The 24,452-nt window shown below is 40.6% G+C and overlaps 1 protein-coding gene across 2 annotated transcripts; it reads left to right on the plus strand.

Moving 5' to 3' along the window:
- Positions 1-3,791: 3,791 nt before the first annotated feature.
- On the plus strand, positions 3,792-16,412 carry keap1a (kelch-like ECH-associated protein 1a). 2 transcript variants are annotated; one of them, XM_026339825.1, is made up of 13 exons: positions 3,792-3,972; positions 4,255-4,417; positions 7,949-8,825; positions 9,145-9,344; positions 9,536-9,692; positions 10,611-10,703; positions 10,973-11,119; positions 11,305-11,411; positions 11,953-12,082; positions 12,560-12,756; positions 14,392-14,597; positions 14,785-14,961; positions 15,571-16,412. In XM_026339825.1, exons 3-13 carry the CDS (start codon positions 8,613-8,615, stop codon positions 15,744-15,746), a joined length of 1,803 nt encoding a protein of 600 aa, XP_026195610.1. In that variant the 5' UTR covers positions 3,792-3,972; positions 4,255-4,417; positions 7,949-8,612; the 3' UTR covers positions 15,747-16,412. The 2 variants fall into 2 exon arrangements, with proteins under 2 accessions (XP_026195610.1, XP_026195609.1); XM_026339824.1 differs by lacking the exon at positions 3,792-3,972 and having other exon boundaries at positions 4,012-4,417.
- Positions 16,413-24,452: the final 8,040 nt, after the last annotated feature.

Here is a 24,452-nt window from a genome sequence, read left to right on the forward strand (position 1 = left end):
AAGTAACAACTAATAAATCACTGCTAAACTTGCAGGCAAAACTCTCTTTTCTTAGGAGAACAGGGGTCCAAAACACAAGAAGGCACACACTAAACAGTCTCTCAAAGGGGCGAGGCAGAGGTGAGGTCCAGGGTCCAAAGGTCTAAAGGTAGGTCAAAATCACAACAAGAAACAAGGCAGGAGTTACAAGGCTGGAGAGTAAAAATGAAATCCACAACGTGAGGCATGCAAAATCCAAATGGGCAAGGTAAAGGCAAGGTGTAGAAGAAGACAGAGGCAGGAAACCCAAGGCAAGGTCGTGGCTGGGAGGCAGAGTGAGGGGAGCTCTAAAAAGGAAGGCTGGTGCACCGGTGAAACAGAAGATGTGATCAAGGTGAAAGGTGACGAAAGGTCAGAAGTGAGGAGCAGGGTCATACCATGTGTCAAGCTCCTAACTTGCTCTATCCCACATTACACATGTGCAGCTATGTATAAATAGCACATTTCGTTTGAAGCATAAAGTATTATTATTTATAACTTTTTTCAGTATTTGGTCAAAGTAAAAAGACCTGGTTATCTCCCTGTGTTAAATTGGTGGATTGCCCCTTTGAGTGGTGTTTTCACATTTGCTTGTGTTTCTGGGTTCAAACAGCAGAGGGCAGTATGTCCATAGTGCAAGAAGTTTCCACCTGCTCCTTATCAGGCAAGGTCAATATAATCCTGTGGTTCTGGACAGAAACAGGCTTGACAGGAAGACAGTAGCTTTTTCACATGATCTTTTGTTGTTATCAGAGTTAAACACGTGCGGTTTATTTTTTCTAGAGAGATCTGATGCCAAGTATAATCTAAGATAGTTTTGACTCAATACTAAACTTGGTACCGTGATCTGAACATGTGTGAAGAGAAACAAAGACATGAAGAAGAGCAGGATAGGTCAGATTCCACAGATGACGAGGCTGTGAGAAGGATAAGGCGCAGAAGTTACAAGAAATGAGGAAACAAAGTGCACAGAAGCTGACCCGCATTGTGCTGTGTCATCGTGCTGTTGTACTTTGTATGTTTACTTCCTTGTAGCGGTAAATTGAGCACGGTGCCTGTGGCAGCTCAGATACTGCATAGACACAGGGGATCATTTTCCAAAACCAAAAAGAATATCTAACAACATAAAAGTATTTGATTGGAGATCGTCCAAGTGCAGCCTTAAAACCTTTTCTAACTACAGAAGCTTTACCTCTTAATATGTCTTTCTGTTGTTCCTTTTGATGAGGTGACCAGTGTTGCGATATATTTCCAGTAGTGGACATAACCAGGTACATTTAATATACACTTCAAAGCTCAAATACTGCATTCAAGTGTAAATGTGTCTTTTCTCTTGATGTTTCCACATCATGTCACTATATGCAGTCAGAGGAACATTTATACTTCACTACATTTATTTAAAATCCTGCGTTTTAACATATGATTCGTTTGATCAAATGTTTGTATAGAAGATTTTTATAGAATTAAGAGCAGCACATAGAATAAACACAAGGGCACACGTGCACACAAACACATGTACTTACCACACCTTTAATTCCCTATTCTGTGTCACAAGATGAATCGTCAGATGTGAATCACCTTTCCTGATGTCTTTAAAGGCAACAGAAGCACATGGGCGAGACATAGCTGCAGTATATATAAGCCTAGCTCCAAAAAAGAAGAAATGAAAAAATGTAAACAGGAGCTACAAATTGAATTGGCAATCATGCAGTGAAATATCAGCTTGACTCATAATTTCACACTGTTCATCCTCTCTAGCATGATTACCTTAATCTTTCACATCCTATTTTGTTGAGGTGTCATGACAAACTGAAACAATCTGGCCTCCTATAAAACTATGCAGAATAATGGCATTGACAATATGATGCAACATGTCCCGGCATTACACCTGCAAGTCAGTTTTGTTTTTATTGTTTTCAGTGTTGGTAGGTGTGGTGTTAGACACATGCATAATAGTGTTGTCATTAACACATGTGGCCTACCTGATACCTTGGCTGTTCAAAAATATACTGCTGTGCAAAAACACACCCACTTAAAACAGCCAGAGGGCTGAGACACATAGCGTAATTACAGTATGCTCAGTTGATAATATGACCAGGAGTCACAGCCCTACAAAATAAAAGTTTAATGAAGGATAAACTGAAGTTTCCACTTGAGATTAACTCACTAACCCAGACTCTAATTGCTATAATTATCAGGTGTCCAAAGGGCTTAAAGTGTCTGTGAGCACAAAGGGGGTAAAGTGCAAATATAATGAACTTGTCTTTTTCTGTTACACTTAATCAATATACTGTGAAAACTTGATAAATGAGTCTACATGGATTTTAAAAGGCCAGGATTGATGTTTTGTAAACTATTATAGAGAAACAGCTAACATACTGACTTACATAGTCTATAAAGTCGGTGCCATTCTTGTTTTCTTAGCATTAAGTGAAGCATGTTGAGTATGGCTGACTGCCAAAGGTGTGGCTTGTCATGTCTCTTGCTACTTGATATATCCATGATCAGGATGCCAAAGTATACCTGATGTCTGGTTGCATTTGATGTGGTCAGGATGTGCACCAACACATACAAGATCATATCCTCTTTGGATGTGAGGGGGGGGAAGTAATCTTCAAACGTCAAGCAGGGAGCGTTTATTGACAAAAGGACCATACAGGGTCAAAGACAGAAAATAAGCTCTTAAGCTTTGTTTTGCTTTTGAATAATCTTTTTAAATTCCTGTATTCATCAAGGGAGTTCTGTATGTACATTCATCTTTGATTTAATCAGACCAGTAAAATAGTGAGATTATCTTAGTTATACTTTGCAATACACACACATGTATCCCCGAAACATCAGCTTTTCGCACGCTTAGCAAAACTCTCTTCAGCTTTGTGACAACACATTTGTCAGATAATGCCGTTGTGTGTTTAAATAGTTTATTTTGCTTAATGTCCACGAGGAAACATTTGAAGAGCAAAACATGTACGTATGTAATTTGATTTAAAAAATGACCTTACCTCATGTCCCTGAATATTTCAGCTGAATTTGAATATTTCTGTTGTGCTCAGGTTTTTAACACAAACCTCACTAATGTGCTTTAGTTTGGTTCCTCAAAAATGTAGATAACGTGATAAGAGGTGCAGATAGTCAATCCCACGACTTCCCCATTTAAAATTAAAAAAAAGGTTTTTAAATGTGTAAAACAATAGAATTAAATGCATTTTTATGGTGGAAATCGATTCCATTTTTGTGTACTTATGTCATACACCTGTCTTATTTGTACTTTTTATGACCTGCTACCATCGTACAGGGTGCGTTTGGTCTCATTCTGGTATCTGTGAGTCTAGTGACTCACTCTTGTGAACAAGAAAACTCAAAGGAACTAAATATAGTAGTAGCAGCATGAGTCCTGTAAATTAATGATAAAAAAAACACTTTTGTTTGGATTCCTGACTGCAAACTACAAGTACTGTGAACATATAGTGTAAATTTATGTCCTTTGTTTATTCCTAATAATAAGTGGTTCTGTTTTGTTACCTGCTTTGTTTCCACTGATTGATTGTGTTGTCTTGTTGTACACTGATGAGTTGAAAGTTAGTTAGTAATATTTTTGAAAACATAAGTTTTAATTCTGCAAACTAATAATAATAATAATAATAATAATTAATTAATTATTAATAATAAATACACTAAAGAGCTATTAGATCAAACGAGCTGTATCTCACTTGTGTTGTATGTAGCTGCTGATATAATGTCCTTACATAGATTACTTAAACTACAGTCATCCTCCAAATGCTACGTGTTGTTATGTGGTTCCCAGAAAGGCAACAGCGGTGACTCATCGGGACAAACACGGAAATTAAACGGCAGATCCGAGATGTTTTTTCTGTCTCCGTGAATTAGTCACGCGTCGTCGCTCGCCTCGTCCGCGCACACGCGTCTCGCTCCACATGAACCCGTTTCTGCTCGGTAAGTGTTATATAATTCGTGGAGCTGTCCTGACCCCCTTGGCCCGAGTTCAGTTTCAGTTTGAGGAATGCTGATCCTGACTTGTTGTCATGTAGGCATCCGTGCATGCGTATTAGCCGCGCAGTGTTTGCACTGTGAGAGTTGCAGAGTCATGTTGGTGCAGAAATTCCTCCCCCTCCTCCTCCTCCTCCACCACCACCTTTGCACATCCGTCAGCTGTTACAGCCCCGCACACTTCTCCTTATACCGCGGAGTGTGACAGATCTACTTGTCTCTTGACAGGACGGAAAAGCTCCGGACATCGAGCCGGGAAGACGCGCTGCGCTGCGCCGCGCCGCGTTTGGACAGCTTCAGCCTTCTCCTGCCTCCTCTCTCTGAAACTCTCCCGAGCGGCGTGCGCGATAAAGTGCGCTGCTCGCTGCTCGCTGAGCCATTGTTACTGAGGGTGAGTGAATCTGCAGCTGTTAAACAGTGTTTAGGTAAAAAAAAAAAAAAAGAGGGGTTTCACATGCTGGGTGGACGAAAATCACCACAATCAAACTCGGCAGTCGTGTGTTGGCTACGTGCTCTCACAGCAGCACCACCACTCGTGTGTTCATGGTATAAAGTCACAACAAGGAGATGATTTCTGCTCCGTGTTACTCGGTGACATCCGGTGCCTGAAAATGTAGCTGTCGACCACTCGCTTGGTTTCCTCAGTTGTGCGCAGACTCCTAAAAGGGAATTGAAACTTTGACTCGTGTGGCGTCCTCTGTGCGCGGTGTGTTGCTAAATCCTAGTGGGCTGGATGTCAAGAGGGAGCTGCTCTATTTTCAATCACGTGTTTGGTTTCAGAAAGTTCATTATGAAAATCACACTGTGACACAAGAGGAGTCGACTCATTAGTACTAGTTAAATAATAATAATAATAATAATAATAATTAATTAATTAATTAAAAGAAATGCACATGAAATGTTTATTTGGATTGGGTCAAGTGTTAGTTGAAGCCCTGAAATTGATTTTATGGATCAGTTTATTTCTTTGTTTATAAAATATTTGCTAGAATAAAACCCCAAGATATTGTAGTTCAATTACTATTACTATTATCATGAGCACCTTCAGCCTTTCAAAGATGACAAACCAGTGGAGAGTGTGTCATTGTCAATAAAAACATTCTAGGAATTGTGTGGTCAGTACAACTCAGCAGTTTTGAACAACATGTTTTCAATGGCTAAACCAAAAAACAATCTTCTTTTCCCATATTAAAAGTGCTGTACATTATATTCTGGGTGCACGTCCCAGCTGCACACACCAGATCCAGCTGTTCTGCCCCCGACTGCCATCTGTCAGCGCAAACAGTCTGTAAATGGTTAACCCTCTATCTTGCTGATTTCTTCTTATATATTCTACACTTATCTAGACTTTTGATTTAAGAGGAAAAAAAGGACTTACGAAATTAATTCTTAGTCTTTTTTTTTTTTAAACTTCTTCACATGGATGCTCCCAGCATTCCTGTCGTTTAATACTTTGTTCAAATGTGCATTTGGTGAAATCGACAACCTGGACAGAATAAGTCTCACTGTGATCCCACATTGTTCTCTCATTGTTCCTGCAGGCTTGAGCAATGTTTTTATATAGTAACTATGTTCACTGATAATCATCTGTTTACCCCCTTAAAGGTCTGAAAAGGAGACTAGGACTGGCTGATGTATCCATGCATAATGGATCTATATGGAAAACTTGAGTCGCTCCACTGTATTAATGACTGTTACTTCCCCTTTTTTAAAAACTGTGTTTTCGATCTGATCGCTCTCTGTTGCAATTCGTCTAAATCAAAGGTCCCTTTTATTCCAGTTTGTAAATCTCTCTCCGGTTCACTGTATTTCCCTCAGACTGTCTCTGTTCGGGCACTGCTCTCACACTGTTGGTCATACAACCAGCTGGCTAACTGTAAGGTGAGACGAAAGGGATCTTAAACCTGAACAGATTTGATTGTGCAACTCTGCAAAGCTGCACCACTGCAGACCAAACCAGCAATAACCTCGTATGTACTTTGCTCAGTAAAATACACAAAACATTTGGGTGAAAACAGTAGCTGATTAAATTCTGGTGGGACAGAAAACAACAAACTCTGGGTAGGTATCCGCATGAATCTCAAAGGATCAGTGCAGGATTCTTGTTTGTCTGTTCATGCCAATCATGAGTCTGCTGCTTTGGATTCTGAGGATCTTTAAAACAATGAATATACTGTAGCTAATTGGCAGCTTAACAGATCATCTCTTGCTCTTTCAGAACTGATGCGTTGTGTTCACTCAGTAAAATGCTTTTTGATTTTAACTGTAGACATAGTATAATTTTCCTAAAGCTCATATACTTTCTTGCAGGGTGTTATATGATTAGATTGTCTGCATGGTGTTGTGTCTGAGTGTCAGCTGAGCAGTCTTAAGATAACCCATATTATGATATAACGGTGTCAACTTTTTAAAATTTCCATATGTACCCAGAAGCCATCCAGCTCTGGTCATAGTTAATTGACATTTCCTGCTATATTAACTTAACTATGGAGATTGTTCGACTTGGATTTTATTAATTGACAAGAATCTAATGAGTCTCCTAATTTGCACTTTATTAGAGGCAGGTGCACCTTTGAAATCCACGGTCTGTAATTATGTTAAACTCTGTGTAGTGCTTAATGATTTATAGTGCTTAAATCACGTCATCCACATCTGCCTGAGTGGAATAGTAATGATTTTACAGTGACTTATGGCCATACCCAGGTATCCTCTAGCTGTGCATAATATAAAATGCAGGTCTTCAGATGTAGGGTTATTTTGGTCCTCTGGTTTCTTCCATTTTCCCCCCATTCATAGTTTTTTGGGGAGTTTTTGCTTTTCCAGTTTGTGGGTCAGAGGGTGTTGTTGTGGCACAATACCCTGCTTTGGCCTTTGCAAAGGTCACCCTGTAATATTGATCAATTTGCTTTTCTGCTTATGTGAAGCACCTTGAATTGCATTTGCACATGAACCACACTATACTAATTAAATTGACTTGAATGACTGTAGAAATACATTCCTTGGGAAGTAAACCAGTGAGATGTGTGATTGAATTCATGCTTCACCTAGTGCATTCGAGGAAGATAATTGTGTTCTGTTCTTGAAAAGGTGAACTTTACTAAGTTCACCTGGATGGTGAAACAGGTTCCAGTCAGTAAAGAGATAAGTTAGAGGATGAAAACAACCTGTTCTGACATGAGGGAGAGGTTTTATTACTTACCCAGTGAGTAAGTGGAAACATAGAAATGAGTGTGCTTTATAGGGAAACAGTGGCTGGTCAGTGGCAGCTTCTGGTGTCTGGCAGGAATTCATTCATACATTGTGTTGCTTTAAATAGCGTGAATGTGTTCTGTATATGTTTGTCAGTCAGCTGGAGTCTGCAGAACCTCAGTCACAGCAGTGACTCACACTCTGACTATGACTGTTAGCAATCAGTTTGGCCGAGCATTTTAAAACGTGGGGACAGAAAAATGTATTTTAAACAAGGCAAACGTTTCTTCTGAAGGGGAGAACTGGCTCTTTGAGGTTAGTTTGGTATTCTACTACAAAAAGGTTCTCCTTCAGCGGAAAGGGTGCCATAAATGCATACAATGTCATTACAGGTGTTAAATATACAGTAATGTCACACTCTTTTGCCAATTTCAGCCCAGACTAAGTGGGCAAACTGAAATCCATGAAGTCAACTGAAGAAAAAACTTTCAAAAAATACCTAAAGTAACAAAATTAAAAATACATTGTCCTCTTCCATGGGAGAAAGTTGTGACACATACCAGTTAAACATATTTTTGCTTCAGCTGCAAGGAAGTGAAACTTTTAGTGTGTGACTCATCCGTCCACAGACGTTAAAGGGAAAAACGACATATCCACATGAGATTTAGATTCTACCAGCTTCATTTCAAACCTCTAAAAGTTGGCTGAAACTCTTTCTTTCTCTTCTTTGCAGGATAAGCATCAAAGCACACGGGGTTAAAGAAATCCCTGCCAGGACATATCTGATTTACCCCTTCTTCTGTGGAGCACTAATTCGCAGAGGACTCGCTACAATGTCGAAACGGATTACTTTCAAAACCCCGAAACCTGTAAAATCTGGAGCAATGGCAATTTAGTGATCATGGTTTGACTCGAGCTATGGGAACTGTCTGATCTTGATACAAATGCTGTCAGTCATGCTGGAGCCTGGATTGGTGCATGAAGGAATATTTTGTGGTTCACCATTAGTCTGCGAGTTTGTTTACCCATCAGAGTTGTGCAGAGAAACATATGACCTGAACTCATTTTATGCAGCAACTCATTTTTCCTGGGGGCTGGCTGCTCTGCCTGCTGGCTGCTCTGGCTGGGATCACCAATGGATAGTCCCCTTATGCTGTACACATCCATAAATTCTTGGAAAATGTCTACTTACTGAATAGAGTTGTGTTAAATGTTCAGAAAAATGGAGGAACTAAAGCCATCTGCTTACTGGAGTCTTTATACTGATAAATTAAAGGCCCAAGGAGTTGCCTGCATTGGAATAAATAACTTAAACCCTTAAACTTTTGTACTGTGAAACTGAGAAAACAACTTTTAAAGGAAAGAAACTTCTATACATCTTCTTTGTCTCTCCCATAATGCATTGCTCGATGAGGAAGAAACGTCCCACATGTGATTCTGATTTCTCGGCTATCGCAGTTCCGTCAATGCATGGATCTGGATACCTTGACTACACCGTAGAGACCCATGCTTTGAGATCCCTGAAGGTCATGGATGAGTTTAGACAGAATGAGATGTTGTGTGACCTGGTGTTACACGCCACGTATAAGGAGAGAATAGTGGACTTCAAGGTGAGAAACCCTCTCAAATAAATAAACTTTGGTCTGTTTGTGCCATTTGTAAGGGAGTTTTCAACCTGATGAAATGTAGTAAATGGCTACACACAGGTCAAAATACAACTTAATGCATCAATAAATAATATTGACTAATATATTATAGAATGCAACATAAATCATAAGTTCGAATAATAATATAATTGAGAATGTATTTTAAATCTCCTCGCGTAGCCCAACCATGCAACCAAATCCTTCTCTTTTGTAAATGACAGACTCATTTTTCTAGTAGTAGTGAATTCAGTGTTTGTTTCTATTTTTGTTCCTTCATTTCCAGGTGCACAAGGTGGTACTGGCCGCCTGTAGCCCCTATTTCAGGGCCATGTTCACCAGCAGCTTCAAAGAGTGTCACGCCTCAGAGGTCACCCTGCGTGATATCTGCCCTGAGGTGGTAGGAAGACTCATTGACTTTGCCTACACCTCCCGCATCACCGTGGGAGAGAAGTGTGTGTTGCATGTTCTTTTGGCAGCCATGAGGTAAATGCACTTGAGCTGCAGCACATGTCTCGGAAATATTAACACGAGTCTGCATACATATGCTGACCTAATTGCTATGTTGTCTTATAATAATATTAAACTTTGAGGATTTAACAGTGAAAATGACAATTAAATATACTGGAGCATAAACTCTGTAAGCACCAACCCTCGTTTCTGTTCTGCTCTGCAAGGTATCAGGTGGAAGATGTGGCTAAGGCATGCTGCGACTTCCTGATTAAGCATCTAGAGCCTGCTAATGTCATCGGTATTGCCCGATTTGCTGAGGAGATTGGCTGCACAGAGCTGCACCAACGAAGCCGAGAATATATCAACACACATTTCAATGAGGTAAGATGCATCTGTTTAAACCATTTTTTCCTTGTGCCCCACATGTAAGGAGCTCCAGGACTAAGCTGTTTGAAACAAGTCATGGTTATCCCAGTGATTCCAAGCACAGTTTTGAAGGAACCTTAGTTGTTCTTGTACAATGCTGCACCCATGTGGTGATTTTTCTGGTCATCAGTGACACTGGACTTTGAGGAGTAGACACCTTGATGGGGTTTTTGGAAAAAAACCTGTATTGTAGTGCAAAGAAACACACACTGAGCTTTGTGAGCTAACAGCTGGAATATATTTGCAATATATATAAATATATATATTTAAAAAAGATTATTTGTATTTAAAATAAAGGAGAATCAGCCACAAGCAGTTTGAGCTGCTTTCTAGCGGCCTAAGCTCTTCCATCATGGCCTCACACTGAGGTCAGAGTGTGAGGGCTTCTCTGTCAGACCTAAAACTCCTGACAGGCCAAGTTTCAGCTAACTTCTCATTCTTTCATCTGATCTTATCAGTTGACCTTACATAGTCTGCACGTAGCAGGCAATAAGTCACCACAAAGCTACAGAACATTTCAGCGTACATGCATTATTATGCATCGTTAATGAGATAAGATAAAGATAGTGGTAAGTTTCATAATGGCAGAGATACAGTATGTCACGTTATATGGACACTGTAGGAACATTGTAGCTTTGATTGCACCATAGTACCAAGGGGACATGCTTTATCATAAACGTATGCATGATTTTATGTATGAAAATCATTCATGACCAATGGTCAACATACTTTAAAAGAGATAATGCTTTCATTCAATTATTTCCCCATAAGATGACGAAATCTGGAAAAGAACACCAAGGTTTCTGAAAAGTAGTATTCTCTATACTTTTATCTGACTGTCCTGTGATGTCCTGTTGTGTCCCTCTGTCCTAGGTGACGAAAGAGGATGAGTTCTTCAGCCTCTCTCACTGCCAGCTGCTGGAGCTCATCAGTCAGGACAGTCTTAAGGTGCTCTGTGAGTCTGAGGTGTGTAGCATTAAAATATACATTTTACCGTAGCTATAAAAATGTATACTCACAGTAACTGACACAAACATTTTACATCACTTTAGTCTGATTTTAAATTTCCTATTATTAACATGTGTTAAATGTCACTCAACCAATGCTAGAAGGAACTACATCCTTTTCTCATGCAGTTGCAGGCAGCACAAAGTGTGTGTGTGTGTAAATCCAGAGAAAATTGATATCAGGCCAACATCAATATATATCAATATGTGTAAATACATCCATGCCAGGTGTATAAGGCCTGTACAGACTGGGTTGGCTGGGATATGGAGGGCAGATCGCAGTACCTGCACGCCCTCCTGAATGCAGTACGTATCTATGCTCTGCCTCCTAAGTTCCTGAAGAACCAGCTCCTGTCCTGCCCCATCCTCAGTAAGGTAAACTACAGACTTCCAGGCTGTTTTTTTTTTTTATTTTAAGGAAATGTATGAACAGATTTATGCTCATTTTAAAGTTACGTCTTGGTATTTATTTCAGTAAAAGATCCATATATTCAGAAGATGTTATGACTGTTACTCTTAACATGCTGCTCACCCTTTAATTGTTTGTCCTTTTATTTCAGGCCAACTCCTGTAAGAACTTTCTTTCAAAAATCTTCCAGGAAATGACATTGAGGAACCTGCCGCCTGCACCAATCCGTGGACCTCAGCTCATCTATGTGGTCGGCGGGTAGTTATCTGATACTGTTTATAGTCTCCTCGACAACATTGCTTTGTTCTGCAGTGCATTAGCAGCTGCACACTCTTAAGGTGATGGCAAACAATTTGGGATTCATTTCTGATATCGATCATCAGAAACAGATTAACAGGCACCTGTTATGATGTTTTATGTTAATCTTTTCAACACTCCATGGATACAGATGGTGTCTTATTCTGCCACCCAGTGGCTATTAGCAGGTTTTCTTTCTTACAGAGATCTATTCTTTCTCTATGCATGGCAGACTTAAATTATTTATCCACTATGGCCAGTTTAAAACTAGCAATTAGACACTTTGAGTGCAAACACTTTGTCACAGACATTTTTAATATAAATTCATGTGGAAAATCCAAGTCCCACCATCCGTATTTATATAAATCAGCATATCACTGGACCTTTTCTCTGCATCTGAACAGTTTCTCATTTAACTTCTAGATCATGTTCTTAGTATAATTTTAACTCAGAGAGTTCATGTGTTTAACTACCCACTCACTATTATCTTTCCTTTGTTCAGATACCGGCAGCATTCACTACCTTCCTTGGAGGCTTATGATCCCAAGAGGAATGTCTGGTTTAAACTGGCTGACATGGACACTCCATGCAGCGGTCTGGGAGCCTGTGCACTGTTCGGGCTGCTCTATATTGTAGGTTGCCACTTTATATTGTAGGTCTTGGGTCATTGTGAGCACAGTGACCCAAGAAGGAATGTAGATTAAGTTCCTTTTTTAAGGCCACTTCACCAGTGTTCGAGGTCAGGTGACAAAATAGGTCCATCAGCCACCTTCCTATCAGCATTTGACAGCTGTCATAGACCCGGTGTCAACTATTGAGCCAACAGCATTTAAATCATTAACCAGTCAGAGAACAGGCTGTCCAACATTTGTTATGTTATCGTGAGTCAGGCCTTTGTTATTGTTGTTATACTTTGCACCTACATTGCTTAGCACATACACAGATAGCAAGGAAAACTAAAAAGTACACTATACCATCAACAAAATGTTGTAACAGAGCCTTTTACCTCTGAATGATAGGATACAGCGCAGTACAGTACAATAACTATATAATAATATAGTATAATATGACATATACGCTAAATTCTCTTTTCTTCTCTTTGAGTTTAGGTCGGGGGTAGGAACCTGTCACTTCAAAACAACACAGAGTCTAGCGCCCTGTGCTGCTACAACCCGATGACCAACCAATGGAGCCAGCTAGCCTCCCTCAACATCCCTAGGAACCGTGTCGGGGTGGGGGTTCTGGATGGCTGCATCTATGCTGTGGGAGGCTCCCAGGGCTCGACACATCACAACACGGTGGAGAGGTAAGACATGTCTGAGGTGTTCACTTGGAGTATGTGAGGATTTATTTATTTAATTAGGCACTCAAGAAGCAATTTAGTTTTAATTGCATCTTATTTTCTAGGATGAATGTAATAAGGAAGGATTTCTTTCGCTATACACACATTCTCAGATTAAGTGCAGTTACCTATAAGCATGGATAATGGCACAAGAGGGATCAAATGAATAGCTGCCATTCAACCTAAAGAGCAGTCGAGAAGTTCTCAGGTATTCCTCTTTAGTCTAATTAGGCAACAACACCGGCTCCTTCAAAACGTGTTGAGACACACTTCCCAGGAATGTCAATCTGGATGAGAATGCTTTACACCTCGTCGCTGCCATCGCCAAGCAGGGAGGAGATTTAATGCTGTTTAATGCTAAATTGGTTCAATTGCTAACAAAAACCTCAAGTCTGTGAATGACAGTTTATTTTGATATTATTAGCTGTGCTTCAAATGTAACCTTTAATAACAGTTTTTTTAATAATGAATGGTATAGATTTCTAAAAGATGCTAGTCACAGGGGAATTGTTAGAGCTCATCAGACGCCACTTGGAAGCCTTCTCAAGAGAAGCTGCTAAATTAATGAAAGCTGATAAAAGGATTGAACTGAAAATTCAATGTGAAACACATGAAAAGAGACTAGAGCATTTATAGTAACAATAGATGACAGAAAAGGATCAGCTCATGAGTCTGCTTCCCAGAATGAGCATTCAACAGGGAGTCGGTGTCGTCCCGCTACAGTGAAATCAGGTTTTATTATTTGTTATTAAAGTGTACCGTGTTGCACAAGCGTGTGCAATAATTTCAGGGATCAGACCACTGGGCCATTGTGAGCACAGTGACCCAGGAAAGAATGTAGATTAAGTTCCTTTTTCAAGGCCACTTCACCAGTATTTGAGGTCAGGTGACAAAATGTCAGCCACCTTCCTATCAGCAGTTGACTGCTGTCGTACACCTGTTGTCAACGATCGAGCCAACAGCCTTTAAATCATTAACCAGTCAGAGAACACGCTGTCCAACCTGCCTTATCGTGAATCAGGCCTTTGTTATTGTTTTTATACTTTGCACCTTAGCAAGGAGAACCTGTCAAGAAGTGAAAAATTCTCCCATCGCCAGCGTCAAACCTCATTAATTAATCCACACAAAAACAAAACGTCTGCCTTATATTCTCTTCTAATTGGTGCAGAGGTGGTCTCCGACGGAGCCATGCTAACCTTCAGTCTTTATCCTAAATTAACTTAACATATTTAATGGTTTTCTCGTTTAACTCTCAGCAAGATAGCAAGAGCACTTACTTAGACAAATGTGGGACCATACCGTCGTGTGTTTCTCTGCTCTCGATGGTGTAACAACCTCTTTGCCTTCAAATAAAGCTCATCAATAGCTGCCAAACATGGTTGCCAGCTTAACCTAATCCACTTAAAGTTGACTGCCTTGTGTAGATTGAGAAGGTTTGCTGCTCACAGCTGCTCCCCCCTAAACCATTTAAAGTTTAGCAGCACTCATTTAAGTTTAATTATTTTAATTGACTAATATGTAATGTCATTGGGTATTGTCAGCAGATGTCGTACACACTATTAGCTCTGGACCATCTACAAGTTCAACTGTCGTTTGCAGGTGGGATCCAGAGTCTAATCGCTGGTCATTTGTTTGCCCGATGTCGGTGGCTCGCCTGGGTGCTGGAGTGGCAGCGTGTGGGGGGGCTTTGTATGTAGTGGGGGGATACGATGGACAAAACCGCTGGAACACTGCAGAGAAATACCAGCCTGATACAAACACTTGGCACCAACTCGCTCCCATGAGCACAATACGCAGCGGACTGGGTGAGTCTGTGTTCCTCTGATTTAAATTTAGAAAATCAGTACGAGGACATGTTGGTGTTTTATTTACATTGTTTGTGTCTATCTGTAAACACTCGTATATGAAAGTTCAGATCACCTTAGCGTCATACTGAACCAGACTAGTTGTCTGTCTGTCCATCTAAACTTACCTCTCTGCCTGTTTTTGCAGGTTTGGTGTGTGAGAACTCGCACCTGTACGCTATAGGAGGCTATGATGGCAGAACCCAGCTCTCCACTGTGGAGCGTTATAATATAACCTGGAACGTTTGGGAGCCCAGGGCCTCAATGCAGTACAGTCGCAGCGCACACGGGGTCGCAGTCCACCAGGGACGCATCTTTGTCCTCGGTTTGTTAAATCACTAATCAAATTCAAAGGGCGTTGCACATAATATGTCCACAAAAATATAAGATTGGATCTTTTATTAACACAAATAAGAGCAACGTGTTTTGCTTCATCAGACTCATCAGATGCTCTTTTTAATTTTTTTGTTAAATATATTTTTACATTTCTGTGTTTTGTTCAATTTCTCTCCCTGTGTCAGTACAAAAAGATGTTTAAGCAAGCAAAAGGATAATAATCTAGACTCATTAAATATTTAAATCATTCTGATTAATGAGGAGACCGTCTGATCAGGAGAGACACTTCTAGTTTAGTGTGCACTGCTTCAATTCCAAAGTGACTCTGTTGTTTAATTATGGAAATTAAGGTTCAAATGTTAATAAACAGATGTGCAATCAACATATGAAATGTTAGATCAGAAAGTAATTATTAACTACTTCACTAAATTCAATTTGCCTCTATGGAATTACCTTTCTACTTCCATTTCTGAACAGAAAAATAAATAAGTTACTTAAAGACAGACTAATTTAATTATTTGCTGACAATCGTTGAACAGTTCCCTAATAGCTTTATGGGGAGCTACAATAAATATGTTGTGTGTCTGTGTCCATTCAGGAGGTTTTAACCAGCATGGCTTCCTGTCCAGTGTTGAGTGCTACTGTCCAGAAAGAGATAAATGGACATTTGTCATCGAGATGCCTGTTGGACGTAGCGGCATTGGCGTCGCTGTTACCATGGAGCCCTGTCCCGGCAGCCTGCCAGAAGAAGAGGAGGAGGATAGATCCATGTAGGACAAGGACTAAATCTGCTGCAGGTTTGAGAGTTGAATGTGGATCTAAGTAGTGCTGCTCAGAGGGTCAAATGCATCAAATAGAAACATTCCAATATGAAAACTTGCCATTCCCGCCCTCATGGATCGGATTTGCGTTGCAGCCTGGAATACTGCAGGGAAACGGTAGCATTAATGGAAATGATGTCTCGACGTGACGGGGGAAGATGTGGTGCAGAAACTCTGGTAGCGTGACAAGTGACCTAGCAATAAACAAGGTGCTGCAAATAACAGTAATACTATTTAATTAAATAATGTTGTTCATCAGCTGTTTTTTTTATATGAGAGTGTAGTTTCATTTGCAAAACTACTAAATGAACGTCCAATCCCTAATTTCTAATTCCTCCCTCTGTGTTACAGCTCTACCTCTGTGTCCAAACAAGCACTTATCACGTGTGTTTTCTTCATATTGTGCCAACATAGTTGCACCAAAAACTGCCATTTAAACATTTTGTATTCATTTTGTTTCGTGCACTCATTAGATTTAGTTTTGATTTTGAAAATCACAGGGATCAAATGTGTTAAATATATGATAAATATTGTATTTGTCCAACATTTGTTCAGCCATTTAATTTGTATTTTCTTATATGCATTGATGTTAGTAAAGACAAATGTGTTTCACTGACCTCTTGTGATCTCAGTTATTAAGATACGTCCACAAAGTATGTTCGTGCGGCTGCAGTATGTAACAGCATATGCACTACCACTAGATGGTGGAATAAGTCCAATAACAGCCTTACACTGCAACTGAATTTTTTTTTTTTGTTTGTTTGTTTGTCATGTAAAAGAACTCTTTGATACTCGCAGCTTAAAAATAACAGAGCAAATGAATTTTGGCTCTAATTTTGTTTACATCTTGACAAAAATTCCCAATATTGGGAAAAAACTCATTGTGCACACTGTAAGAAAATTCTATCTGTTGGGATAAAGAATATTTGTGCATGTCGGAGTGGGAAAAATTAGCATTAACCAGCAGAGCTGTCGCAGCAACCAATATTTCAGCAGTCTTGAAGAAAGACAGAGGGTAACAGAGTCACTACAGCATTAGTCATCAACCACGGACGTCATTTGTGTGTTTACTTATCTCTCTCTGCACTGCTGTTCTCTGTCTCCACCATGGTTCACCTGCAATTATCCCAGCAGGCCACCAAAGAAGACAGTTCTGGACAGTGCTATTATTCAAATACATCCTCAGTTGTCTCATCATGTTGAGATTTCTGACAGAGACGAAACAATAACAAAGGAGGAAAAATTGTTCGTGGTTGTTTTATCTCTTTTCCAGTATAATAGACAGGCAGGTGGCTGTCGTCACATGTTTGCTTCCCTTTGACTCTGTCTCAGATTTCAAACCCGCGGACATACAGTACAGTGCATTGTGGCGTTCTCTGTTGACAGAGCAACCTGTTGGTCCATGAGCAGAGGAAGACGCAGCAGAGCTCTGGTTGTGCGTTCGGACCCCTGAGCGTTGGAGCGAAGACAGACGAGCAAGTAGAGGGCTTCTTACTCACTGCTGAAAACCCTACACAAGAGCAAATGACTCACATGGCGAACGCATGACGCAAGCATCTTGCACACATTTGCACATGGGTACACAAGGATGTGTGCACCCATACACAAACACATTTGTTCTGTATCTGTCACACACACACACACACATGCATCTGCCGTGTATGTGTGCGCACACTCATGCAAAACAAAGCTGGCTGTCTCTTATTCACAAGCTGTGGAAACAGATTTGCCTCAATGTGTTCATTGTCTCATGAGGGGAGTGGAATACAGAAAGAGATGTAGCACCGCACAGCAGGGAGTTTTGCCTTCCATAGAGAGTCGGTGGAGGAAAAATTCATAAACATACAGATGTGGCTGTTGTACAAGTCCATCTTTTGCATGGTTACTGCACTAATGCTGAACAGTTGCACAATCCCAAGAGGAACTGTTGGAGGAGAGGATAGTCCTCTGATAGAGCCAAAGAGATACAGGGAATGCAGTCATCTATAAGAACTGTAACAACGCATTTATATCTTAATAGTTGGTAAATGTAACTTTATCATTAGAACAGTCATTACTTTAGTGAATACTGTTGTGCAAAGAGATGGGACCTTTCAAAATTTGTCTTTCATGCTCCCTTCATTTCTTTAAGTTTGGCAGTCTACATCCAGACAGTCACATTCAAACATGGGGAAGCGATACAATCTCAAAGAGCCGAACTGATCAGTAATAGCATTACAGAGCTCGCAACTATGCAGCGTGTTGAAATGCACAAGTATGGGTTTTAAAATCTGCAGGGGCTTAGAAATACTCCAGGTAATGTACATATTGGTGCAACATGGAGGCATCCAACAGTTTTATTCACAGGGTGAAGGAAGTCTCAAGTAGCCGACCCAAGTATTACAATAAGTCTTATCCTGTCTGGCTTATCCTGCCTTATTCAGATCTGCATGAAGACAGGAGTTCGAATCATGTCTCTATAGGAACTGAAAAGGTGGGGGGCTTTAACGCCAGTGGGCCTATAGCTAGATGTGTAGGTGTGACCTTGGAAAGTGATGACCTCATCAACATCCCTACCTGCAACGCTAATCTGTTACATTCTAAAGGATGCTCCTGTGATGGAGCCACCCATGAAGGTGACATTGGTGAATGGGCTGGTGGGGAGGACGCACACCCTTAAATGAGACGCATGCAAACGCATGAGGATTACACGCAAGCAGATACATGGGAGTAGTTTACATGCGTGCAAACAGCATCCATAAATCCACATAAAACACTAAGATTCATGCACAGCGTCACGACGAAACCACTGTAACTACATGGAACTTGTGATGTAATACCCATTGGTTTACAGCAGCTGATCACCCAGATGCCTGCAGCAGGTGTTGCAGCATGATGGCGGTTAAAAGGTCAGACTGCTTTCTCTAATCTGACCCCAAATATTGCAGATTTTCAACTCTGTGGCCAACAGATAAAACTCTGCACATTTGTTACCTCTATTTTTTCCGTGAAATGTCAAACTCGACCGTTTTCTCGTTCATATGCAGCAGTTTTGCTCGTAATTGGGAAGATACCCAGCTGTACAGCACTTTGTTCAAAAGCAGCCCAGTTGAAGCAGTTGCGGGTTAAACGCCTTGCTCAACGGCTCCTTCAACCTCACAATAACTAAAGTGTGTAGTAGGAAATTGTGAGAAAAAAGCGAAACATACTCCGTGCTCGAGTATTTTCTCTGCCTTCTCGTTCAACAGCTGCCCTTGAGCAAGGCAACCCCAGCTCATGCAGTGGAGCTGCTCATTGAAGAGCAACAGAAGACAGACTGGAGGAGCTGTAATGAATGTTTGTGAGCAAAATGAGTGGGAAGCCGAGCATATGTGCATATGTACTCAACCAATGTCCCGCTGCACGACTTATCCGAGCACTCTTTAAGGCTTCAGCACAGACTTGCACTGCCTGAGTAAGTTTCTTCATCTAAACGCAGTCGTTTATTCAGCGTGTACGTCTGCGCTCGCAAGCGCACAACCGTGCACACGCCACGAACCAGCACTGCCCTGATGTTGAGCTGATGAAGGTTAAAGTCACATCTGCATTCATAACGTCGCTCAGTAGTGTATCTAGTCTACAAACATCAACCCTAGAAGGGGAATTATGCACAGCCCTGACTGTCATTTAGACTTTCACACACTTTTTGTGGACCATTCAAACGAGGTTTTGCTTTAGGGTTTATAGTGTGTGTGTGTGTGTGTGTGTGTGTGTGTGACCCCCTAATACAGGGAGTTCATACAGACTGGTGACTTTTAAACACAGCCTAGTGTCCATAGGAAAGTCCTGCAGTGACATACAGATGTTTGCACGGGCTTGAGTGGAGTTTTAGTGCAGTTGCATGCAGAAAAGCCTGCTGTTGTTTTTCGTGATGTGATGGGAGCCTGCCTGTTGTGAGCATGTAGTGCGGCCGACTGGTCTGTGTGTTCACTTCAACTGTGTTTCTCTCAGACTCGGAGGAAAGCATGAGTGCACGGTTTCAAGCTCCCCTCTCGCTGAATTGATTCTACTATGGGTCCTCTAGAAACACGGGGCTCCAGCACAGGGGAGCTTCGCCTCAAACTATTCCTCACATGTGGGTTTTTTTGATGTTTGGAGCGACGCGCGTTTCACTAATTCAAGTTTACAATGTTGCGTTGCGCTTTAGGATGGCGCTGAAATTCACGCCCTTGCTTGTGACGTCTGCTTTCCTGAAAACGCACTTCGTCAGCTCCCCCCTGTACCCAAACATAGTATATTCCACAATTTATTCCAGGGAAAGACTGACAGTTTTTTGGGTCATGAAGCAGCTGTTCAAGTCAGTGGTTCACCCTCCCTCCGTAAGAAAAAGGAATTAGTACATTTCAAATTAGATAACCACAAACGTTGGTGCAAGAAGAAGGAAAAGTGCGACAATGTGTCCGCTGCACAAAATAAACCTTTCAAACACGGGAAAAAAATATATTTTCATTGTTAAACCAAACTGATCACAGTTGATTTTGAGCCTAAAAATGAGCAATGTTTGCGCATTGTTTACATTTTTCAGCTATATTAGTGCAGGGGGTTGAATGAGTAAAGCGAATTCCTTTAAAAAAATTCCTGTGATATTAAAGGTTGAGAACTTACTAGTAGATCTCTCTTGCATGCACACACACACACACACACACACACACACACACACACACCCTGTAACAGACCTCCAGTAGAAAGTGGAGTTGAACAATGGTGGAATGACTGTTGACCCCTCTTCAATAAATCTGCTAAATGTTACGGTGTACCTGCGTGATCCGTAACGTTTCTGTATAGGTTTAAATTCATGCTTTCATTCTTCTTCTGCAATAACTTGTCCTCAACATGGTTATTTCACCATCACGTATCACGATCGCATTCTTTAAGAGCTTTTAAATTTGTACAAACATGAATCCATTCGTTCATACGCACTCATTGTGATTATGTGGAGGAAAAGCACTGGACGAGGACGATGCTGCGTACATGTAGTGCCAATTGTGTTTTTTTAGACGTGTGTGTGCACATGTAACGTGGGTCAAGCCCCTCGGAAACAGCAGCAGAGGTCTTCTGCTTTTAAGTGGATTAAAACTCCAGCACAATCCCCAGGGCCAGCAGGCATTGGACAGACTGGGTGTAGTTTAGATGAGGACTTAAGACTGATTATCTCTCGTGCTGCCTTTGTTTTTGCTGCTACTGTTGCGTATGTGGGTAATCCGGCACAGTATATGGAAATGTGTGTGCTGTACATACTAGCAGTGAAGTAGGTGTCAGCTCTTCAGACTCCAAATTGGTGTGGTTGTTTTTTTTCCATCTGCACTGAATCTTTTGCTGACTATCAGCCCAGATCCACTTAAACATCAGCTGTTACCAACTTTACTGTGGTGCTGCACTGGAAAGATTCCTCAGCTCTAAATGTATAGCTGCAGAGCGTTGATGTTTAGTCTGCCGTCACACCGCCTGTCTTATCTACACTATAATATGTGTGCCCCTGTTATGGTTTCCCTTGTAACCAGTGTTTTACTTGCATACTTCTTGCAATTTGTCAGCACCAGTTAACCAGGTCAATATTTCTGTGCTCCAGTTGTTGCAACTCTGCTTCTGATCCTTATTCCAGTCCAGATTTTAATGTTAAATATTCCAGAAATCGTTGGGTTTGCTTCAGGCTGGAGTTCAAACCTTGTTAAACCTTATTCAAAATTCAGTGCTTGTTTTTCTTTTTATGACCCCACATGATCTTCATAACCTGTCTAATCTTCTTAGGATTTTTGAGGCTTGGAAACACGTTGAATGATCCAGAATTATTTACTTTAATTCATTTCAGGTCAGAGGAATAGCTATTGTTTTATAAAGTGAGCATCGCTGGGTTTTCAAAAGTAATGACGATAACAACGTATAAGTCACTTACTATGTAGTCATAATGCTTTGGGTGTGGATCTGGCTTCTAAAATCAAATTACATTATGTGCTCTGTCTCTGTCTCTCCCTCCCTCCTTACTTGCCTGTTACTGTCCACTGTATACAATCCAATGATGAAGAGATGCCATAAAATTAGTGTTTAAGGAAGTAATGACAGTCAAACAGCAGCACTCGCAGCCAACAAGATAACAGAGTCTTTGGCATACAGCGGGCAATGTGCTTTACTTACCTCTCTGTGCTTAGTTTTACCATTTTATATCTGTTTGTTTCTTTGTAGCTTAAAAAAAAGACCCAAATCTGCACAATATACTGCTCTCCACGGTGAATTCATTTAACAGAGTCTGTAACTTTAGGAGGAAGTTTCAGCTGTGTTGTTACATCAGCATCTTTTAATTGGGTTTACCTGTTGTTGTCAGCAATGTCATGTGCAATTAGTCACTCGTTTGTCATCATGAGCAATTAAACCTCTCCAGATGATCCCTAAATGCAGCAGCACATCTCTTTTTTATTTGACCAACCAAAAAGGATGCGTCACAACACTGTTGACATCTTCACTGGCTTCCAGTGGCGGCCTGCATCATATTCAAAACTCTGACACCTGCTGACAGAGTGGTCAACTCAGCAGTACCTTCCTAATCCAGACCTACAGTCCCTCTTGTCTACTGCACTCTGGGAACGAATAGCGCGTGGTCCTTACCCCACATAATAAAAGATCCCAGGCAATAAAGAAATCTTGCAACTTCCTGTATTGAAAATAAAATTTTAAAATCTATTCTTTCCCTTGTATCCTTTATTCATTAATTTCTTATAAAGGCTGTCTTTTTCCTGATTTAGCTTTGTTGTTTACTTTTTTACCTCAGGTGTAAGTCGCTTTAGATAAAAGCATCTGCCAAATGACTAAATATAAATGTGAAGTGATGATTGAATATTTCAAACCTGGTTGATACTGCGCCACCATAGGTTACTGGTGATCCTAGCACATTTGGTTTAATACTTCATCACCCACTCCTTAAGTGGCAGCTTTGTCAGAAACACAACAGAAGAGCAACTGGTATATCTGGTTACAGTCAGTAAAACCTCAGTGACAAATACATAGTCTCCTGTTTCTGCTTCACAGTGAACGCTCTGCATGTTTCAGCAGTTTACTCAGCAGCAGCAGGAACATTGGCTGCATTATAGTTATTAATACAGCCACAATACAACGTTCGGACAGTGAGCAGTAAACAGTGACTTTAATATAAATGGGATAAAATTACAAACTGTAACACAATCACACATACTGCATCATTTCCTGAGGATCTCCTGCACACATGGAAAGCGTATGAAGTCTTTTCAGCCACTAACATTGAAATTCAATACATGAAGCGTTGATTGTACGATGTAACTACATGGAGTGGGTATCTTTGAAAACATGCTAACCATTAAAACACAGTATTAAGAGTTATTAGTAATGTCAGCCTGTGTTAATAAAATCTCACGTTAGCTTAGTACACATCACTGAGGTTCTTTTGCCATTGATCAGGTGAACAGATTACATGTTAGATTTGCTGCTTTGGACGACCTAATACGACATGGACACAACCTATTTTATGGTGGTGTTGTTATCTTAACATGACATAAATTAAAAATAATGAGAGCATTTATGACTGAAAAGGACGATAATAAGCCACAGTAAAATAATTGTCCTTGGTAGAAATTGGCAAAGGCTTTATTTGTGTGGTTGGATTGTTTTGTTAAGTAATCAGTACTTTAATTTATGACTTACAATGATGTTAGAAGGCTGTGTTACCAGCAAATAAATATGATTATAACATTTTACATTTCTCCCCGAGGCAGTAGATGAAAATATATTAAATGTATACAGATGATGTTATCGTCGTCGTTGCCAAATGGCAAATAACTACAAGCTGTAGCCAACTTCCTGCAGGAATCGCGATGAGTGAAATGTTGGACAAGTTAACTCGAGTCTGTGTTCTCTTCAGACTGGCGCGGTAGTGTTTAGGTTGCTGACTCTTGGCATGACTCTACTATTTGTTGACAGACTAAAAGAGATCTATCTCTCTGGAGTAGCTATAGAATTACAATTATTGCACAACATATGCACAGAACAATTTCAGCAATCATTAGAGTCATTTCCCCACTTGCAATCTGATCATGTGTCATTTTTTCCCCAGAGGAGACAATACATTCTTCTACCTGTGAAAACCCTGATTGAACAGGCCCTAAACCCTTCCCTGACCCTCACCTCAATCACAACCACAAGCATTACAGAAAATTCCACCTCACGTAGCTTGTGGCAATATTGTCCCAAATATCAATGTCCCATATAACATTCATTTTTGTCTCTTGATGTGTCTGACCAAATAAAAATTCACTCTACTGTTATATTTTTGGACACTTCTGGGCCTAATTGTAGTCCCTTGTGAATGAACAAATGTTCTAAAGATCCTGGATTTGCCCATTTCCGTCCTGCAATTCTCACAATTTCTTAAAGATTATGCTGGGATGATCAGTTTTACAAAATGGAGCTCTCAAAAACTGAGTCCAAAACTCTCCTCCTTGCTCATGACACATCTGGTTTCCTAAGACACTTGTGGTTGCCTAGGAATGATGCTAGGTTTTACATGGTGATGACATCACCCCACCCCCGATCTTCAGGGTTGCCATGGCTCTAGAAAAGCAGGTTTAAGTGGCCACAAAAGGGTCAATTTAATGTCTGAGAATTAGAGTTTTTTGCT

Source organism: Anabas testudineus, chromosome 22 (assembly GCF_900324465.2).
Source record: "Anabas testudineus chromosome 22, fAnaTes1.2, whole genome shotgun sequence".
NCBI lineage: Eukaryota > Metazoa > Chordata > Actinopteri > Anabantiformes > Anabantidae > Anabas > Anabas testudineus.

Excerpts from the sequence above, each read along its gene's own strand:
- keap1a (XM_026339825.1), top strand. The coding sequence starts at position 8,613 with ATGCATTGCTCGATGAGGAAGAAACGTCCCACATGTGATTCTGATTTC. Across the intron at positions 9,345-9,535 it reads GTTCTTTTGGCAGCCATGAG|GTATCAGGTGGAAGATGTGG; the intron begins GTAAATGCACTT and ends CTGCTCTGCAAG. Across the intron at positions 12,083-12,559 it reads TGTTCGGGCTGCTCTATATT|GTCGGGGGTAGGAACCTGTC; the intron begins GTAGGTTGCCAC and ends CTTTGAGTTTAG.